The 13967-nt window shown below is 59.0% G+C and overlaps 1 protein-coding gene across 2 annotated transcripts in view; it reads right to left on the minus strand.

Moving 5' to 3' along the window:
- The window catches only part of SNX17 (sorting nexin 17), a 54991-nt gene that overhangs the window by 20341 nt on the left and 20683 nt on the right, over positions 1-13967 (minus strand). The window contains exons 1-5 of one of the 2 annotated variants that reach the window (XM_030554965.1): positions 7280-7315; positions 6090-6164; positions 5400-5517; positions 2072-2136; positions 1296-1406 (exon numbers count right to left, since the gene is read on the minus strand). In XM_030554965.1, coding sequence (XP_030410825.1) covers positions 1296-1406; positions 2072-2136; positions 5400-5517; positions 6090-6164; positions 7280-7300 — 390 coding nt within the window. In that variant the 5' untranslated portion in view covers positions 7301-7315. Of the gene's footprint in view, positions 1-1295; positions 1407-2071; positions 2137-5399; positions 5518-6089; positions 6165-7279; positions 7316-13967 lie in introns of those variants that run through there. The other variant, XM_030554964.1, reaches the window with a different exon arrangement.

Genomic DNA, 13967 nt, shown 5'->3' on the forward strand with positions numbered 1-13967 from the left:
GGGGGAAGGACACACTGGTGAGTGACCCCAGAGACAGCTGAGGGGCAGATGGGGGGCCGGTGAACAACCCCAGAGACACCCGGGGGGGAGGGGGAGGAGGAATGAAATGCTGGTGAGTGACCCGAGACAGCCGGGGAGGCCATCTACCTCCAGCCCCTTCCCCGTCTGTGTCATCCCCAGCGCCTCTGCCCACCCCAAATACCTCCAGCCCATCCCCGTCTGTGCCCCCCCCAGCGCTTCTGCCCCCCGCACCTACCTCCTGCCCCTTCCCTGTCTGTGCCCTCCCCCCAGCACTTCTGCCCACCCCAAATACCTCCTGCCCCTTCCCCGTCTGTGCCCACCACCAGCGCCTCTGCCCCCCATACCTACCTCCAGTCCCTTCCCCGTCTGCCCCCCAGCACCTCTGCCCCCCGCTCCTACCTCCAGCCCCTTCCCCGTCTGTGCCCCCCACCAGCACCTCTGCCCCCCGCACCTACCTCCAGCCCCTTCCCCGTCTGTGCCCCCCCGGCGCCTCTGCCCCCCGCTCCTACCTCCAGCCCCTTCCCCGCCTGTGCGCCTCCCAGCACCCTGCCCCCCGCACCTACCTCCAGCCCCTTCCCCGTCTGTGCCCCTCCCAGCACCTCTGCCCCCCGCACCTACCTCTAGCCCCTTCCCCGTCTGTGCCCCCCACCAGCACCTCTGCCCCCCGCACCTACCTCCAGCCCCTTCCCCGTCTGTGCCCCCCACCAGCACCTCTGCCCCCCGCTCCTACCTCCAGCCCCTTCCCCGTCTGTGCCCCCCCCGCGCCTCTGCCCCCCGCTCCTACCTCCAGCCCCTTCCCTGTCTGTGCCCCTCCCAGCACCCTGCCCCCCGCACCTACCTCCAGCCCCTTCCCTGTCTGTGCCCGCCCCCCAGCACTTCTGCCCACCCCAAATACCTCCTGCCCCTTCCCCGTCTGTGCCCACCACCAGCGCCTCTGCCCCCCACACCTACCTCCAGCCCCTTCCCCGTCTGCCCCCCAGCACCTCTGCCCCCCGCTCCTACCTCCAGCCCCTTCCCCGTCTGTGCCCCCCACCAGCACCTCTGCCCCCCGCACCTACCTCCAGCCCCTTCCCCGTCTGTGCCCCCCCGGCGCCTCTGCCCCCCGCTCCTACCTCCAGCCCCTTCCCCGCCTGTGCCCCTCCCAGCACCCTGCCCCCCGCACCTACCTCCAGCCCCTTCCCCGTCTGTGCCCCCCCCACGCCTCTGCCCCCCGCACCTACCTCCAGCCCCTTCCCTGTCTGTGCCCACCCAGCACCTCTGCCCACCCCAAATACCTCCAGGACATCCTCCGTCTGGTCCGAGGTCAGGATGGTGACCGTGACCTTCTGGCCGTTGGAGAGCAGCACCTCCAGCGGCACCTCCTCGGTGGGAATCTGCTGCGTCTCCTGGGACATGGGGACAAGGTGAGGAAGCTCCGCACCCTGCCCCCACCTACACCCCCATCCATACCAAGGGGGAATTTTCTGTGCTCTTTTTACTATGTTTAGGTGTGCCTCAGTTTCCCCGGTACATTGCATTGCTCCCCAGAGTTGGGCAGGGGTGGGGTTGGCTCGCAGGCCAGGCTATGAGCCCGAGGTGGGGGTCACCTCCCTGCTGGGTGGACTGAACAGTCAGGCCGGAGCTGGCTGATCGAGGGGCCCAGAGACCCAGCGCCAGCCCCAGCGAGTTCCACCTGGCCAGGACGCTCGGGGGGGCTCTGACCTGGGAACTGACTGAGGAAGGCAGTCAGAGACACGGCCTGACCATGGGCTCACCGGGATGGCCTCGGGCTCTGCTCTGGGCTCCCCATCAGCCTATCTGTGCCACGCGCCGGCGCTGACACCCCGAATGCCGGGCCAGCGCGGTACCTCTCCGGGCGCCTGCATGCGGTGGGGCAGGGGGCTGGAGCCCAGGGCAAGGGGGTAGTGAGGCTGCGCGGCTGACCCCTGGGGCAGAGTGAGAGCCCAGAGAGTCTGCCTCACTGCGGGGTCCCCCCTACATACTCTGGGAGCTTGGCATAGCCTCAACCCCCCAGCCAGCAGCCCCCCCACTCCCTCTGACCCCTGCTCACCTGCTGCGCTTTGCGCAGGAAGCTGTTGAAGGTCTCGCTGCCTCCCAGCACCGGGTCCTGTCGCACTAAGGGTGGAACAACTCGGGAGTCAGGCAGCACGTCCAGGACCCCGTAGCACCAGGCCCAGAGACAGTCACACACGCACACCCCCAGAGCACATCCCGGCCCAGACACAGCCACACACACCCCCAGGGAACCCCCCGGCCCAGAGACAGCCACATCCTCCCCCACCCGGAGTACCCCCCAGCCCAGAGACAGCTGCACCCTCTCCCCCGGAACACCCCCCGGCCCAGACACAGCCACACACACCCCCGGGGAACCCCCTGGCCTAGACACAGCCCCACCCTCTCCCCAGGAACACCCCCCGGCCCAGACACAGCCACACACACCCCCAGGGAACCCCCCGGCCCAGAGACAGCCACATCCTCCCCCACCCGGAGTACCCCCCAGCCCAGAGACAGCCGCACCCTCTCCCCCGGAACACCCCCCGGCCCAGACACAGCCACACACACCCCCGGGGAACCCCCTGGCCTAGACACAGCCCCACCCTCTCCCCCGGGGAACCCCCCGGCCCAGACACAGCCACACACACCCCCGGGGAACCCCCCGGCCCAGACACAGCCCCACCCTCTCCCCCCGAACACCCCCCGACCCAGACACAGCCACACACACCCCCGGGGAACCCCCTGGCCTAGACACAGCCGCACCCTCTCCCCCGGAACACCCCCCGGCCCAGACACAGCCACGCACACCCCCGGGGAACCCCCTGGCCTAGACACAGCCCCACCCTCTCCCCCGGAACACCCCCCCGCCCAGACACAGCCACACACACCCCCAGGGAACCCCCCGGCCCAGACACAGCCCCACCCTCTCCCCCCGAACACCCCCCGACCCAGACACAGCCACACACACCCCCGGGGAACCCCCTGGCCTAGACACAGCCACACCCTCTCCCCAGGAACACCCCCCGGCCCAGACACAGCCACACACACCCCCGGGGAATCCCCCGGCCCAGACACAGCCCCACCCTCTCCCCCCGAACACCCCCCGACCCAGACACAGCCCCACCCTCTCCCCCCGAACACCCCCCGACCCAGACACAGCCACACACACCCCCAGGGAACCCCCCGGCCCAGAGACAGCAGCATCTCCCTCCCACAGCACCTCCCCAGCCCAGAGAGCACCCCCTCCCCATGAAACCTGGCCTAGAGAGAGCCCCGTGCTCCCCTCTAGAACCCACCCCAGCCGAGAGAGCGCCCTGCCCCACGGAACCAACTCCCGTCCCAGAGAGCATTCACCGTCTCCAGTTCCCTCAAAGAACCTCCCCTCCAGTCCTAATAGCATGCCCCCCTCATCTCCACATGGTACCCGCACATCTAGAGAGTGCAAACCTCCACAGCCCCAAGAGTCCCCCCTCAACCTCCCAGGGAACCCTCCCCCCCCACCCTCCCTCCACGAAGCCCTACCAGCCCACAGAGTGTGCACCCCTGTTCCCACATGGGACCCTCCGTGAGAGCATGCACCTGCTCGCACCTTAAAACCCCCATGCAGCCCTTAGATTGTACCTCCCTGTCCCCCCATGGTACTCCATATACCCAGACAGCACCCCGACACCTCATGGAACCCCCCATCCTCTATGATACCCATACACCCAGGTAACACCCCCCAACCCCTCACAAAAACCCCCATATCCCATAGTTCCCCACAAACCCAGAGAGCACCCGTCATGGAACCCCAATTCCCCATATGATGTACCCCACACCCAGGGAGCACCCCCCAAACCCGCACAGAACCCCCCAACCCCCTAAGGTACCCCACACACCCAGAGACAACCCCCCTGACCTCTCACAGAACCCCCCGATCCACCTTGGTACACCCCCCATCTCCCATGGAAGCCCCAGCACTCAGCACAAACAAACATGTATACACAGACTGACAAAGTGGGAATTTTTAGTAATGATTTTATGAAGCTTGTGTGTGCCTCAGTCTCCCCTCTCCGCAGGGGGCTGAGCCCCACCCCCCGGCTCGGGAACAAAGGCCTGGGGGTGAGGGGGTTAAGTGTGGGCTGTGGGGAGCAGTCGGGGGCACCCCAGGAGTCTGACAGGAGATCGGACAGACGGGGGGACAGAGCTTGACCCACGGGCTGTAACCTTCACTTCTCTGGGCTCCCCAAGGGCTGCCTGGGCCGTGTGCCAGGCCGCAGATATACCCGCCTGTCTGCCCGCGCTGGGCTGGGCTGTAACCGTCACTTCTCTGGGCTCCCCAAGGGCTGCCTGGGCCGTGTGCCAGGCCGCAGATATACCCGCCTGTCTGCCCGCGCTGGCTGGGTGTCCCCGCAGACGCTGGGGGGGGGCTGCTCCCCCAGATTGTACATGTCTCCCCCAGGGTCTGTCCCAGACTCGCTGACTGGAGCTCCTGGGGTGGGGCAGAGGAAGGAGGAGCGCTCTGGGGTGTGGGGGGGAGGCAGGCGCCAGGGGCCTGCAGGCAGGTTTGTGCCCAGCAGCACTCTGAGGTGGTGGGGGGGTCCTGCAGCCAGGTCTGTGCCCAGCAGCACTCTGGGGTGTAGCGGGAGGCAGGTGCTGGGGCCCTGCAGGCAGGTCTGTGCCCAGCAGCGCTGTGGGGTGTGGGGGAGGCAGGCGCTGGGACCCTGCAGGCAGGTCTGTGCCCAGCAGCGCTGTGCGGTGTGGGGGAGGCAGGCGCTGGGACCCTGCAGGCAGGTCTGTGCCCAGCAGCACTCTGGGGTGTAGCGGGAGGCAGGTGCTGGGGCCCTGCAGGCAGGTCTGTGCCCAGCAGCGCTGTGGGGTGTGGGGGAGGCAGGTGCTGGGGCCCTGCAGGCAGGTCTGTGCCCAGCAGCGCTGTGCGGTGTGGGGGAGGCAGGCGCTGGGACCCTGCAGGCAGGTCTGTGCCCAGCAGCGCTGTGGGGTGTGGGGGAGGCAGGTGCTGGGACCCTGCAGGCAGATCTGTGCCCAGCAGCGCTGTGGGGTGTGGGGGAGGCAGGTGCTGGGGCCCTGCAGGCAGGTCTGTGCCCAGCAGCGCTGTGGGGTGTGGGGGAGGCAGGTGCTGGGGCCCTGCAGGCAGGTCTATGCCCAGCAGCACTGTGGGGTGTGGGGGAGGCAGGTGCTGGGACCCTGCAGGCAGGTCTGTGCCCAGCAGCGCTGTGGGGTGTGGGGGAGGCAGGTGCTGGGGCCCTGCAGGCAGATCTGTGCCCAGCAGCGCTGTGGGGTGTGGGGGAGGCAGGTGCTGGGACCCTGCAGGCAGGTCTCTGCCCAGGCCGTGTGCACACCCTGGCTGGTGCCAGTCGCTGAGGTGTCTCTGTCTGCCCACTTACCAGCCTGCATGTATTTCTCCAGCTGCTCTCGCCTTTGCTCCACCTCCGCCGGGGTAAGGGTGAAGATCTTCTTTGGAGGAAAGGCGGGCACCACGTTGGCCCCATATTCTTTCCTTAGCTGGAGGGAGAGCACAGAACACAGGGCACCTGACCAGACCCACAGGCCCCACCATCGCCCCCTGGCCTGAGCCTTTCACTGGGACCATCCTCTGAACCTCAGGTGGGGATGGAGTGGCATCTAACTCCACTGCCCCAAAGGCAAGGGAGAGCCCATCCCTCTAACCAGCCGGAACCCTGAGAGATGTCTCATGAAAGCACAAGGGAAACTTCTGCCCGACCCTGGAGACGGCCCAGGCAGCGAGTGCCCATCCTGGGAGCCAGGCTGGCCTCACACAGCAGCACTCACTGCTCGGACTGCGACAGCACTTTCTCCACGCAGCAGAGAGCAGTTTGTGGGCCCGGGACTGTGCCAGGAGCCACCCGACAGCTCCTGCCCTGTGTGGAGCTGCGAACGGTGGATTCTCTCAGCAGCTCGGCTCAGCTTCCCCCCACCCTGCCCCGAGCCCAGCCAGCACATAGGCCGGAGATCGGAGTGGGGGCATGACTGGTGCTGAGGCCGCCCAGCGCAGCGGGCGCCGGGGAGCAGGGGACAGGCGCCCTCCTGGCTGAGGCAGGCAGGGAGCGACTCACCTGTTCGTGCAGGCCCAGCAGCTGGCTGTAACGCACCTGGCAGTGCAGCACGCCGTTCACGTGGATGTTATAGGCCTGCAGGCGGAAAGGAGATCCCAGCATCACAGCCAACCCCCAGCAGAGGGGCTTACACGCCCGTCTGGAGCACTGCCAGGAGCAGAGCTGGGGAGCCCTGAAGGGGGCAGGGGAACCTGCCAAGGACGGAAAGAAGAGAAGAGACCCCAGAGCCCGCTGAGCAGGGGGAGGCGAGGGGGCCTTTGTGGAAGTGGTAGCACTTGCCTGTGGCCTGGCACGGGCACTGCGAGAAGGCACTGCCCTGTGCCTGCTCCCAGAGGTATTCTGCCCCCCAGCTCCCTGGCACAGCCCAGGCCTCCCAGGCAGGGCCATGAGCCAAGGGCCACAGGGAGATGCCCCCCCAGAGCCAGGCCCTGTGCCAGCCCCACAGAGCCCACTTTCTCTGACCATGTGGGTTTTGCTGTGGGCAGCAGCTGGCCAGCAGCTCCTGCTCAGCCCTGGTAGTTGTTACAGGGTTAGTGGCTGGGGCACCGGCACCCTCCAGGAGATGAGGCTTGGCTGTGGGGCAGCACAGTGAAGGCTCAGCCCGAACCAGGTGAGGGGCTGTTATCTCTGGGGGAGGGGCGAGTGTGGAGCCTGAGGGTGGGGGCAGACCCAGTGGAGGGGGACTAGCAGCTCGGCTCCTCAGGGCAATCCTGACGGGTTGTGAGTCACTTGGGGGACTTCAAACAGAACAGGAGTACTTGTAGCACCTTAGAGACTAACACATTAATTTGAGCACAGGCTTTCGTGGGGGACTTCAGAGCATCCCAGGCCAGAAGGGACCATGTGACCCCTGCACCGCGCTGGGCAGGGACACCTCCCATGCCGGCACGCCATGCACCCGCCAATGCCACTCGGCGGAGCCGTTGGCAGACACAGCACAGCTGACTGTGAAGCCTCCAAGGGCAGGAGATCCGCCCTGTGACAATGGCGATTTCCCCTCCCTAGTAACACTGGCACCTTTAGTTCTGCCTTGGCCTGGGACAGCAAAGATCTGCCTGCATCACATGCACCAACCCTCCCTTGGCCCCTAGCTCTGGAAATCCCACCCCAGGAAGCAGCAGCTTTGCCTGACACCATCCACTCACATTAACACCACCCTATATCGAAAACCCACCGACCGCTATGCCTACCTTCATGCCTCCAGCTTCCATCCCGGGCACATCACACGATCCACTGTCTACAGCCAAGCACTGAGGTACAACCACATCTGCTCTAACCCCTCAGACAGAGACCAACACCTACAAAATCTCCACCAAGCATTCTCAAAACTACAATACCCGCACGAGGAAATAAGGAAACAGATCAACAGAGCCAGACGTGTACCCAGAAGCCTCCTACTGCAAGACAAACCCAAGAGAGAAACCAACAGGACTCCACTGGCCATCACATACAGCCCCCAGCTAAAACCCCTCCAACGCATCATCAAGGATCTACAACCCATCCTGGACAATGATCCCACACTTTCACAGGCCTTGGGTGGCAGGCCAATCCTTGCCCACAGACAACCTGCCAACCTGAAACATATTCTCACCAGTAACTGCACACCACACCATAATAACTCTTGCTCAGGAACCAATCCATGCAACAAACCTCGATGCCAACTCTGCCCACATATCTACACCAGCGACACCATCACAGGACCTAACCAGATCAGCCACACCATCACTGGTTCATTCACCTGCACATCCACCAATGTAATATACGCCATCATATGCCAGCAATGCCCCTCTGCTATGTACATCGGCCAAACTGGACAGTCTCTATGGAAAAGGGTAAATGGACACAAATCAGACATTAGGAATGGCAATATACAAAAACCTGTAGGAGAGCACTTCAACCTCCCTGGCCACACTATAGCAGACCTTAAGGTGGCCATCCTGCAGCAAAAAAACTTCAGGACCAGACTTCAAAGAGAAACTGCTGAGCTTCAGTTCATCTGCAAATTTGACACCATCAGCTCAGGATTCAACAAAGACTGTGAATGGCTTGCCAATTACAGAACCAGTTTCTCCTCTCTTGGTTTTCACACCTCAACTGCTAGAACAGGGCCTCATCCTCCCTGATTGAACTAACCTCGTTATCTCTAGCTTGCTTGCTAGCACACATATATATACCTGCCTCTGGATATTTCCATTACATGCATCTGAGGAAGTGGGTATTCACCCACGAAAGCTCATGCTCCAAAACGTCTGTTAGTCTATAAGGTGCCACAGGATTCTTTGCTGCTTTTACAGATCCAGACTAACACGGCTACCCTCTGATACTTGTCCCCAGCATAGGGCTCCCGGCTCCCTCCCTCTAGCTGGGCAGGGACTGACTCACTCTCTGCGTTCACTAGCCAGAAAAGTCGGATGCTTGAGGAGGGAGAATTCTCAGGCTAATGCCACACAGGCCTTTCCGGGGTAGGTCAGGCACTTGCCAACTCCCTGGCTGCCCCTGGGAGAGGGAGGCAGGGCTGCCTGAAGACAGGCTTGTGAGAGAACAGAAAAGGACTCATTCCTTAGCAGCAGCTGCTGACTCAGGAGGTGATAACGTCCTTGGCTTGTTTGCTCGTTTTAGATTGCTAGGGCCCACACTGCACAGAGCTGTCCCCCACACTCCCCAGGGCACTGCTGGCTTCAATGGCGCTGAGCTTTCACTGCCGGTAGCCAGCCAGATAGCCACGACACAAAGCAGCAGAACCACCCACAAGGACAACGCTGTTTAAATAAATATATAACAAATGGAAAAAAGGAGAATGAAAAAGCTATCAACATAGATTAGAAATAATGACATGTACAAAATTGAAAAGGAAAGCTAAAGATAGCATGGAGAAATCCATGGCTGGCAGAGTAAGCACCGGTGTTCCCTCAAATTTTTCCCACATGTGCGGAATGAATTTTGTTATGTGCACCAATATGGAGGTGATGCATGGGGCAGAGGGGTTCAGAGTGTGGGAGGGGCCTTAGGGCTGGGCGTGGTCTCTGGCTGGGGGGTGCAAGATCTGGAGTGGGGCTAGGGATGAGGGTTTTGGGATGCAGGCTGCCCCAGGGCTACAGCAGGGAAAGAAAGGACTCCCCCCAAGCTCTCTTTCCCCACAGCAGCACTGATCGGGGAGCGGGGGCATCTCCTCCCACTGCAGTCCTGAGTACCTGTGCAGTGATTAATAAGCTCCTGCGCGGCTACGCAGCTTCGAGGGAACTTAGGTAAGGACAACAGGAGGGAGGGTTTTTAGATTTGAAGTAGGGTGGGATTTTTGTTCCTGACAATGGTCCAGGCCCATTACTAGATGGAGATGGGGAAATGTGAGTAACGATGCAGGAAAGCCAGAAGTGTTCACATTCTGTATTTGGAAAGAAGCAGCATGAGGTACTCCAGTCATAGCATGAGGACGATGAAGTTCTTTCCAGTCCATTAGTGCCAGAGGAGGATGTGAAATGACACCTGTGACAAAGTGGGAGTGCCCTTAATGTTCTCTCTGAATACTGTGTGCGCCTCAGTTTCTCCTATGTGTTACTCGAGTATCTAGGTGGGGAGATCCGGGGGTGTGATCATTGCAGAGACCCCTAGAGGGCAGGTGTGATGCCGACTGGCTGTCTGGGCACAGAGACCGTCCGACACTCTGTACACTGGCAAACGATAGCCGGAGCCCAGCCCCTGCAAGAAGCCAGCCAGGGATGTTGGAGAATAGAGACCAAGTGACCCGTTTGCCTGGGAAAGAGACAAAGGACACAGGCGGGGAGCTGGGGAGACTGACGCTGGGCTGCTGGAAGCAAGTCAGTCTCTTAGTTTGGGATTCGGGGGGGGGGGGGGAGCCCAGGGCTCTGGCTCCCACCAGATGGACTTTGTGGAAGGTCCCTGCTCCCTGCGCTAACAAACTCTGTTCTGGACTGCGTTCCCGACGACTAACCACCCGTCTGCGTCACATGCTGGTTGGGTCACTGCTGGCTGCAGAGTGGGGGGCAGGGCCCTTCGGGGGCATCGGGCTCCCCCAGGTGTCCCATCCAGGGGGACTCGCTGTAGGAAGCTCCCAGGGTGACCAGGGGGCTGAATGCTCCAAGGTCAGACTCAGGAGAGTGGCCCTGAGGGGAGAGACACTGCACTAGAGTCCTGCCTGACTTCATTCAGAGTCGTTCCAGAGCCCCCAGACTGCATCTACTAGGAATCAATAATTTCCAATCAAGCAGCAGGCTTGGATCACTTGCACAGAGTCCCAAGAGAGGCGGAAGAGGAAGGGCTGCCTGTGACAGAGGGAGCCAGCGAACAGGAGCAGCAAACATGGGAGTTTAGAGAGGGCACATGAGAGCCAGATATACGGAACAATCAATCATTCTCCAAACTTAGGCCTGTAGCCCCCACCTCAAGGGAAAAAACACAGAGAACAAACCAATCCCCGGCAGGAGTCCAGCAGCAGAGTGGGGACTGTCCTTTATTGCACTGAATGCAGCATGCAGCCTTGTGGGCCAGTGGCGTATGTGTGCATTCGGTGCAGGCAGCTCCTGGCCCTCAGAGACGGAGTGCAGGCTTTGGGGAGCAGAGTGGCTGAACCAGAGGAGCTAAGGGAGACAGAGAAGCACCCCAAGGAGATTTTCAAGGACACAGTAGAACAGTCCCACCCCTGGTCTGACAGTCTCTGTGCTGTTCAGGAGGATGAAAGTCTCAGGCAAGAAGACCATCCAACTGGAGCAGTGGGAAACAATCCCATAGTTTTCAGAGTAGCAGCCGTGTTAGTCTGTATCCACAAAAAGAAGAGGAGTACTTGTGGCACCTTAGAGACTGACACATTTATTTCAGCATGAGCTTTCGTGGGCTACAATCCCATAGTTGGGACTCTAATTCCAGATGATGTTGTGGTACCCTCTCGCACTAAGGAAACCTCTCCAAGGGACAGAACTCCAGCTATTAGGAAGAGACAGGTGTTAGTAACAGGGGATTCAATCATTAGAAATACAGATAACTGGGTCTGCACATGGTGACTTGCCTGCCTGGTGCAAAGGTTGCAGATCTCTCAAGGCATCTAGACAGACTTATGTGTAGTGCTGGGGAGGAGCCGGTAGTCGTGGTACACGTAGGTACCCCTGACATGGTAGGAAAAGAGTCCTGGAGGCCAAACGTAGGCTGCTAAGGAAGAGATTGAAGTCTGGGACCTTCATGTGAGCCATTCTCCGAAATGCTTCCAGTTCCATGTGCAGGGCCAGTTAGACAGGCAGAACTGCAGTGTCTCCACGTGTGGATGAGAAAATGGTGTAGGGAGGAGGGGTTTAGATTTACTAGGAACTGGGGAAACTTGTGGGAAAGAGGGAGCCTATACAGGAAGGATGGGCTTGACTAAATCAAACTGGAACCAGATTGCTGGCATGTCAAATTAAAAAGGTTGTAGAGGAGTTTCTAAACTAAGGGCTGGGGGAGACCTGACAGGTGGGGAGGAGCACTTGGTATGGCCAGAGACGTCCCATAGCAAAGGATTTATTACTCCTGAGGGAATTCTGCGCCACTGTGCAGTGCAGAATTTTGCAGAAATTACTGTTGTACGTGCAGAATTTCCTTCCTCTCACAGAAATGGGCTGCAGTGCTGCTGGCCACCACTAGGGGCTGCTGGACCCGGCATAGCCCAGCTCACACATAGGCCACGTCCAGACTAGGTATTAAAATCGATTTTAGATACGCAACTTCAGCTACGGGAATAACGTAGCTGAAGTCGAATTTCTAAAATCGAGGGACTCACCCGTCTGACGGCGTGGCATCGATGTCCGCGGCTCTCCGTGTCGATTCTGGAACTCCGTTCGGATTGATGGAGTTCCGGAATCGCTGTAAGCGCGCTCGGGGATCGATACATTGCGTCCAGACTAGGTATTAAAATCGATTTTAGATACGCAACTTCAGCTACGGGAATAACGTAGCTGAAGTCGAATTTCTAAAATCGAGGTACTCACCCGTCTGACGGCGCGGCATCGATGTCCGCGGCTCTCCATGTCGATTCCGGAACTCCGTTCGGATTGATGGAGTTCCGGAATCGCTGTAAGCGCGCTCGGGGATCGATACATTGCGTCCAGACTAGATATTAAAATCGATTTTAGATACGCAACTTCAGCTACGGGAATAACGTAGCTGAAGTCGAATTTCTAAAATCGAGGTACTCACCCGTCTGACGGCGCGGCATCGATGTCCGCGGCTCTCCGTGTCGATTCCGGAACTCCGTTCGGATTGATGGAGTTCCGGAATCGCTGTAAGCGCGCTCGGGGAGCGATACGTTGCGTCCAGACTAGACGCGATATATCGATCCCCGAGCAATCGATTTTAACCCGCCAATGCCGCGGGTTAGTCTGGACGTGCGCATAGAGACATTGCAGTGGGGAGGGAGCTGGAGGGTTCCTGGCAGCTGCATGTGGCACACAGGAAACTCAGCACAAGCCTGGGACCCAGCATCAGGCTGCTTCTCCCTCTGGATCCCTGGGCTCGGGGGTGCGTGTGTGTGGGGGGTATCTGGGCTGGAGGGGGGCTGCGGCTGGGCTCGGGGGTGCGTGTGTGGGGGGGGGGGTATCTGGGCTGGAGGGGGGCTGCGGCTGGGCTTGGGGTGTGGGGGAAGAGTGCTGGTATCTGGGCTGGGGGGGCCCACAGCTAGGATCTGAGGAGGGAGGGGTTGCAATTGTCTGGGCTTGGAGGGAGTGGGGGCAGAGAAACAAGAACTGGGTTGTCATAGGGGTTTCTTTAACTCTCTACTCCTGGGGGGGGGAGAGAGAGAGAGAGAGTGAGTGTGTGTGTGTGTGTGTTGTTACAGACATACTTGCTGACATGTATTTTGAAATAAATTACCAAAATAATTGAAACTGGTGTGATTATATTGTGTTATTTTGACAAATACCATTTGCAGAATTTTAAAATATTGTGCACAGAATTTGGACTGTTTTGGCACAGAATACCCCCAGAAGCGAGCTATTAACAGAGATAGTAAAGGGGAGAGGACAGATGTTGATAAAGTGCAAGTAGGAACCGAAAAGAAACAAACAAAAGTGTCCCCTTCAATGATATCACAACAAGGCAGACAACTAAATAGCGACAAATTGGATAAGTGCTTGTTTATAAATGCACGAAGTAGAAATACAGAGATGGGTGAACCTGAGGGCCTGGTATTAAATAAGGATATTGATGTAACTGGCAATCACAAAAGCTCAGCGGAATGATGATCATTAATGGACATGATGATACCAGGGTACAAAATATACAGGAATGTCAGAGTAGGTCACACTGGTGGGGGAGTGGCATTATATTGAATGAAAAGAGTCAAATATAGCAAAAATCTTAAACCAATCAAACAGTGCCACTGCATCTCTCTGGATAGAAATTCTCTACTGGAATAATCACAGTGGGAATATGCTACCGCCCACCTCACCAGGACAGTGAAATGCTGAAATGGGATTAGAGAGGGTACAAAAACAGAAAACCCAGTAACAACGGGGGATTTTAACTGAGGAACAGTCATATTGACTGGGAACAGGTCACTTCAGGACAGGACACAGAGATAACATTTCTAGACACCATTAATGACTGCTTTTTGAAGCAGCCAGTCCTGGAACCATGAGGGAGAGTCAATTCTTGATTTAGTCCTAAGTGAAGCACAAGATCTGATCCAAGAGGTGAATAAGAGTGTTGATCTGCTTAGTAATAGAGACCAAAATTTAATTAAATTTAATATTCTTGTGAGGGAAAAATTCCCAAGATGCCCACCACAGCAGCATTTCACTTCAAGAAGGGAACTACACAAAACTGAGGAAACTAGTTAAATGGAAATTAAAAGGAACAGCCACACAAGTGAAATGCTTGCAAGCTGCACAGAAACTT

Source organism: Gopherus evgoodei, chromosome 3, assembly GCF_007399415.2.
Source record: "Gopherus evgoodei ecotype Sinaloan lineage chromosome 3, rGopEvg1_v1.p, whole genome shotgun sequence".
Classification (NCBI taxonomy): domain Eukaryota; kingdom Metazoa; phylum Chordata; order Testudines; family Testudinidae; genus Gopherus; species Gopherus evgoodei.